The sequence below is a fragment of the Amphibalanus amphitrite genome, unplaced genomic scaffold (assembly GCF_019059575.1).
Source record: "Amphibalanus amphitrite isolate SeventyFive unplaced genomic scaffold, NRLGWU_Aamphi_draft 000228F_arrow, whole genome shotgun sequence".
In the NCBI taxonomy this organism is placed as follows: Eukaryota; Metazoa; Arthropoda; class Thecostraca; order Balanomorpha; family Balanidae; genus Amphibalanus; species Amphibalanus amphitrite.
Genome location: NW_024881723.1, coordinates 693920 through 701225, shown reverse-complemented (window position 1 = coordinate 701225; position 7306 = coordinate 693920). Strand labels below are relative to the sequence as shown.

At 56.7% G+C, this 7306-nt stretch overlaps 1 protein-coding gene across 2 annotated transcripts in view; it reads right to left on the bottom strand.

Moving 5' to 3' along the window:
• Window positions 1–1040: 1040 nt before the first annotated feature.
• LOC122385709 (unextended protein-like) overlaps window positions 1041–7306 on the bottom strand; it is a 31339-nt gene continuing 25073 nt past the window's right edge. Inside the window, exons 9-12 of one of the 2 annotated variants that reach the window (XM_043374154.1) lie at window positions 4269–4404; window positions 3739–3968; window positions 2979–3212; window positions 1041–2247 (exon numbers count right to left, since the gene is read on the bottom strand). In XM_043374154.1, coding sequence (XP_043230089.1) covers window positions 2092–2247; window positions 2979–3212; window positions 3739–3968; window positions 4269–4404 — 756 coding nt within the window. In that variant the 3' untranslated portion in view covers window positions 1041–2091. The remainder of the gene's footprint in view (window positions 2248–2978; window positions 3213–3738; window positions 3969–4268; window positions 4405–7306) is intronic. The other variant, XM_043374155.1, reaches the window with a different exon arrangement.

The following is a 7306-nucleotide window of genomic DNA, read 5'->3' as shown; positions in this document are numbered from 1 at the left end:
ACGCGCGCGCCGCCGGCCGGCGCTGTCTGGTGAGACGTGACGGGACGATATCCACAGCCACCAATCATGCAGGACTTACCTTTTCCGGTGGAAAGCGCCGTTATTCTTGACACGTCTCATCGAACATCTTTTACGTGTACGAGCGAATAATTTAGCTCCAGGTCAGTTTCAGCCAAATCGTTTGGCTGAAGTTAGGTACGTGACTGCGAGGGAATGCGACTGCGTTTGGCAGGTGCACGCTGCACAGACCTGTGGTCTGTGAATTTATAACTTTGAATAGTGGTAGATAGAGCTCTGAACTATCCGGGACAATGGTGACGGCAATTCAAAGTGGTCTGGCTTACCCAAAACTATACATTAGCTCGCATGGACGTGGGAATTCGCAGAGACATGTCTCCAATTCAATGTGACATGTCGGTGGCCGAAGTTTGGCTTGGCAATATGGTCTCCAGGTGGTAACAATTGCAAGACCTAATTGGTCTCTTAGTGGTGTTATAATTTTCAGAGACGAGACCAAAATCACTGTTCGACATTCTGCGTATTCTGCAAAATAGAAAAAGAAATCCGGGAGCGCTGAGAGCCTCACTCTGTTGAAAGCCACTGATCCAGACAGCGCAATGGGCGAGGTCAGCAGCCGCCAGTCGTTTGACGTCGGCTGATCTATGAATATCCCCTCCACTCGATACCCAACTTCACAGCATGGCGGGCGGAGTTTTGCGTGCTGGACGCCATTCGGAGGACAGCGTGGTAATTTATCAGACTTCTATCGATGTTACGTGACACGCTCACCACTCCCAATTCCTGCGGAGCTCTATACTCTATAGCGTTGGTTCCTGTATTCGGGTCTGACAGGGGTTCTGTTCAATGACAAACTGCTAACCTGCTGAGCTCTGCTAATCTGCGCGGTTCGTATGAGCTCTGACGCCGTAATGTATCAGCCGACCAAGCTCGCACGGAGCACTGGTTCGGACTCGTGCCTCGTTGGCTCTGCTCACCAACCATTTAGTTATATGTCGTCAGGATTCACCAAACGGCACCGCCTTCACGTATCTCCGTGTATTCATTGCTTCAAGAACAGATCATAACTAGAAAAGGAACCCAGCAACTACCAAGTCGGCCGCCGATACACTAATTAGTTCGTCACGGCGATACCACACCTGTCTTGAAAACAAATTATCAAAAGAAGAGAGCTGCTCAGCTGACCAGCCGGCTGCCGCGGGCCGCTATAATACGACCGCTACACAGGCGGCGCCGCCCGGACCCTGGACAGGCGCTACCTCCCACACACGCGCACACGCGCTGGAACTCGGCCAGGACATGACACACCGCCGGGTGACATGGGTGCACAGGCCGCCGGCTGATGTCAGGATAGGTGACGTCAGGAGAGATATACAGGTTACCGGCTGTCAGGACGGGTATAGTCGACTACAGAATAATGTTCCACTCCTCAGAAGCTATCAGTTGACCGGAGCGCTAAGTTGTGCCGTTTATCACGCAATTAAGCGTGTCGATTGTGAGCATTGGGACAAAGCTATAATTTGTGAACTCAGCCCATGTGATGCGGCACTGCCTACCACGCCAGGCAAATAATGGTCTGTGAAAAGTGGAACATCATTCTGTAGTCGACTATACTCGTACAGGCCGCCGGGCGGTGTCAGGACAGGTACAGGCCGCCGGGTGAAACAGGTGCACAGGTCGCAAGGCGATGTCAGATATACAGGCCACCGAGTGATGTCAGGACGGGTACAGGCCGCCAGGTGATGTCAGGAGATATACACAGGTCTGATGTTGGAGACGCGCGGTCCGGCGCGGCTGTTCACAGCGTGGCGATATCAGGAGAGGCGCGGCTGTGGCAATATCAGGAGAGGCGCGGCTGTGGCGATATCAGGAGAGGCGCGGCTGTGGCGATATCAGGAGAGGCGCGGCTGTGGCGATATCAGGAGAGGCGCGGCTGTGGCGATATCAGGAGAGGCGCAGCGTGGCGATATCAGGAGAGGCGCGGCTGTAGCGATATCAGGAGAGGCGCGGCTGTTCAGAGTGGCGATATCAGGAGAGGCGCGGCTGTGGCGATATCAGGAGAGGCGCGGCTGTTCACAGCGTGGCGATGTGGGGTGACGGCGGCCGGCCGAAGTCGGGAGAGGCGCGGGTCCGAGGCCGGCCCGGGTCGGGAGGCGGGGACAGCTGGAAGCCGACCCGGTGCCGGCGGCCGCCCGGCCGGACGATAGGATCGCTGCCGGACAGGCCGGCCTGCAGGCACACGGACGGCTGGGTCACGGTCGGTCAGGACGGGCTCGGCGGGCAGGGAAGGTCACCCGGTCACCGGCCCCGCACCGGTCCCATACCCCACTAACGACCTAACGACCTCCCCATACAGAATTAGCGAGCAAAAACGTTAAAAGGCAATGATAATGAGCACGAGGGGCTCCGTGCAATAGCAAGGAAAGGATTGATTTGGCTAACGATGGTCAGTGAGAGTAAAAAATAAAATAGTAGCTAACATTAACCATTATTGCTGCTCATCTACAAGATAAGCAGTTTCCGAACAGACGGCAATCCTACACTTTGATTATCGGCGCAGTATGCGCGGCGCCCCTACATCATCTGCACGGGACCGCGCCTACACACGGCCAACACACGGGCTAAAAATAAACGCGCGGTACGTCTACATGAGTGATGAGCAAGGGTCCACGTCTCGGGACATGTATTCAGGCGCGCGCGCGGCTGTCTTAGTCTGTTCCCACGCTACCCTCCCAGCGACTGCAGCGGCAGCCTGCAGCCAGCACTCATACAGCACTCTCACTTAGAATATCTAGGGATGGGGCGCCGCCCCTAACCGTATTGCGAATACTGTCCCTATTGCACAGAGGGGTCGGCGCCGGCGCGGTGCGTCACACGGCAGCCGAGTTGGGCTCGTCGCCGTCGGCCGGCTGCTCGGCGGCCGACCCCTCGCTCGGATGGGAGGCGCTGCGCTGACGCACCTCCACGAAGTTGACGTGCCGCGCGGGGGCGGTCGGTCCGCTGGGCGTGGCCGGCACACTGAGCAGTGAGCTCATCTCGGACTGTTCCGTGTCGCTGCCGCCGCCGCCGCCGGCAGACTGGGCCGGCGCGCCGTCCGGCATCGAGACGAGCGTGGCGCTGGAGTCGCCGCCGTTGCGGCTCACCGTGTTGTTGGGGTTCAGGTGGAAGTCGCGCAGCGAGTCCGTCCGGGAGCCCTGCCGACACAGCCGGCCCCCGGTCAGCGAGGTCCTGCCTACACCGCGGGCCTGACAGCCGCGGTCACGACCCTCCCCGATAGGCAGCGGCACAGGACGGAGGGACCGCCCTACCACACACTACTTGACAGGCAACTGAGCTACAGTCGGTGAGCCCCCGCCCCTCTCTCTCCCTCTAATTCAGCCGCAAGTTTCCAATGACGACTGGGGAGTCAAGAGCCCACTGCCCGCGCTGAGCCAATCCCCTCCCTTCCCTGAACGCCCCTCGTCGTCGGTGTGGGTTTGTGTCGCATACAGTCATGGCTAGCAGTACCGCATATCGGGGAGAGCGCCACACTCAGCACCGTGTGCTGGACGTAAGAGGCAGTGGCGGCCGCCTCTCCCGTCAATACAGTTACAGACTGAAGTCATCACAAACGACTCCCTATCAGGACAGTCGTCTCCCGTCACCGCTGTCTCACCAGCGCGGCAGTCGTCTCCCAGTCTCCGCCGTCTCACCAGTCGCCTCCGGTCCCCGCCGACTCACCAGTGCGGCCATGTCGTGCGCCAGCGACTCCGAGTGGTCCACGGAGCGGGAGGGGTCACGCTGCGCCGCCACCAGCGTCGCCTTGCGCGCGGCCACGTAGTGCAAGCGGCGCACCTTCAGGTAGTAGACCTCGGTGATGGCGCGCACGCAGTACTCGGGTGTGAAGCTGGCGCGCATACCGCCGTCCAGCGAGTGGGCCGAGCCGCGCAGTAGCTGCGGCGAGGCCTCGCCTGAGGACAGACGCCGCGCGTCAGTTACAGCTCACAGAACGGCGGGGGCACGGCATAACCGGGCCGCAATACGGCACGGTACGCTGGCCGCAGCAGGAGACCCCTTAAACTGACACGGTAGGGGAGAGCTGATCAATACTACGGTACACGGTACGGTGGGTACGGTACACCCGCCTCAATGCGGCACGGTGCGCTGCTGAGACGCCCGGATCACAGGCCGCATACGCAGATACGCAGACCGTGGGTGGATATCAGAGGCAGGGGAAGACGGACTGCTGTGGCCTCCGACGTCCAACTCACACTCCGAGGGCAGCATCACCAGCGCCTGGGTGCCGAAGTAGCTGAACGGCCCGCTCTCGAACGCCAGGTTCTCCTTGCCCATGGTGACGTGCACGCGACCTTCCAGAATCATGCAGAAGAAGTCCACCGGCTTATTCTGTGAAACACACAAACAAATAACTTCAGAGGAAGCCACGTCACCCGCGGGGGAGGTAAGTAGAAATCCAAACCTTGAAGAAACCTGATACAAGGCTGCTACTGGTGAACTTCATACCACAGTTCGAGGAAGAATCATCTTCCGGTCAGCCTAGTTCGCCTTATATACACAAACTGGTAAGCATGTGATGTAAGCACCTTATCGACAGGGTTGTTAAACACAACAGGCGTCTGGGGCGGAAAGTTGAAACAAAGTCAACATACGTGTACCTACGCATTTATAAATATGTGACCATTCATATTTGACACCGCATGACGAGTTATGTACGGAAATAGTGCAGGAATGGCAGTGAGAGCGCCGCTCACTGACGCGGTACAATGCGCCAGCCGACGCTCACTGACGCGGTACAGTACGCCAGTCGACGCTCACTGACGTGGTACAGTACCACTGACGTCAGGACCACTGACGGTACGCTCACTGACGCGGCACAGTACGGCAGCTGGGGAGCCCGGGAGGCCCCGGCGGCGGGCCGGCGCCGCTCGCCGCCACCGCCCGCCGCCACCGCCGACTCAGGATCGGCCCGCACAGAAGCCAGACAGGCTGACGGGCCGGGCCGGGACGCGACACTGGCAGCCTGGTGCGGCTTTATGGCCACATATATCTGATCATTTGTCCCCGATATAAAAACACAAGGGACATGAGTACCTAAATGTCACTGATCTCATCCTAGTAACCACGGCAATCCCCGCAGACTAGAAGACGATAAATGCGCTACCAGCTAACGGTAAGGCCTGTCAACGGTTTTAAGCAGGTTAGCTGGGTATTTTTTACGCCACGACAAAGATAGAGACGGTTAATATTTGAACTCCTCTTAACCACTAATGCCGGCTTTCTGATTTTACTATATATGTTACAGGCAAAGTGAAAAACCAGGCATTTTGCAAAATGCCTAGGCAATTTGCAAAATGACTGACCCGTCAGGCATTTTGCAAAATGCCTGGGCAGTTTGCAAACTGCCTGGCCCACCAGGCATTTTGCAAACTGCCTGAAATTATTTTCCCAGGCAGCTTGCAAAATGCCTGACATCGAACTCACACCAGCGACGATGCGTTAGCATCATTGTAAGTGCCGCTTACAGAGGTTTATCACAAGCGATGCGCACCAAGTGGGAGGACGCACAGTGAGACATTCTCCGGGTAGCGCTGCCGAGTTCAAGGTCACTGAGCCCCAGACAGCGGCCCGGCCTCCGCGCCGGCTGCCGGGCGCGCTGCGCGGTTTTATCGGCAAACACGCGTTAAACACGGTTCATTATTTCTAAGAGCCTTGGTGACTTTTTGAAAATACTTTTGGTTGATATTAATCAGAAAAGAATTGCTGTGAGCGCCGTCTAATTGTTGCATGTGCCGGTCGTGTGACCGCTCGTGTGACCGCCCGATTCGTGCGGCTGGGCCGCCGCTCGGCGCAGCTGACCGACCGACTGCCTGGGGGCGGGACGAGACGAACCGCCGCTGACCGACTGATGGTCACTCTCTGACCGGCCGTGATCCAATACAGTCCGTCTGATGAAGAAGTGCGTGTGAGTGAGACAAGATAGCGAGAATGTGCTTCCGATGTATGGTAGATTGATTAGCGGGCCACACGTCTGCATTAGGTATCAATGCATTATGACCGTGTAATGATGAACATACCCGTTGCATGTAAAACTTGAAATACCTAAGTAAGCGTCTTTTTATTATAAATGCACGGGGGTCGTGGACGACCAAAAACTTCATTTCTTGAAAAGACACATGCTCTTGAAGTCCATGGAATGCATTTCATCTCATTACATTACAATGCATTGTTTTTAAATGCCAATGCTTTTCCTGAAATGCACCAAAAATTGCCGATTTCTCAAGATATAGACTATTTCTTTCCACGTCATGACACGTGATGCAAAAATGCTCATTGGATACGCTTATCTCTTCTATCGATCGGTGGCAACCCCATGTCGCTGCAGCCCTCCGTTGCCGTGATGTAAGCACGGGAGGCGAGGAATGTCGGGTCGATATTCGGCCGGTCGCCGTTTTTCCATGTCCATGTTTCTCTGTGCTCTGCTCCGCGCCCCATCGCAGCATTCATACACACGGCTACAACTCCGTATACGAAAGGTAGGGAGACGTTGGCTCAATCTACACAGTCCATTCGGTACTAGTTCCATCTCGACGAAAGTGGCGCAAGACGTGAGTATATTCGTAAATATTGAATGTGTTAGGGCTCAGGCACATGGGAACATTTGTGGTCAACGCGTGCCGTCAACAAAAACGGTAAAACAAATCAATCAGAACTCGGGCATTTTGCAAAATGCCTGACCCGCCAGGCATTTTGTAAACTGCCTAGGCAATTTGCAAAATGCCTGGTGGGTCAGGCAGTTTGCAAACTGCCTAGGCATTTTGCAAAATGCCTGGCCGGTCAGGCATTTTGCAAATTGCCTGGGCATTTTGCAAAATGCCTAGCCGGTCAGGCATTTTGCAAATTGCCTAGGCATTTTGCAAAATGCCCGAGTTTTCACTTTGCCTGTAACATAAACACTTCATACGCACGGCCCACTCATCAGCATCTCCCTATCTACCCGGGTCCGCGTCCAGAGTTTGTGTGTTCAATCCCGGTACCCCAGCCCCTCCCCCCGTCCCACGGTAGCACTATCAGAGCGCGTGACACGATGACCGCAGCCGGCCGTCAGCACACAGAAGCGGACAGCAGCGGCATGCAGAGCGCCGCGGCACGGCCGCCGTGGACACGGGCCCCGGAGGAGCGGTGTGGTCGCACCTGCCGACCCCAGTCTGCCGAGCCGACCGGCCCGGGCCGGACGAACACCGGACACACGGGCAGTGACGAGTGTTCAGAGCAGCAGTCACCCAACGAC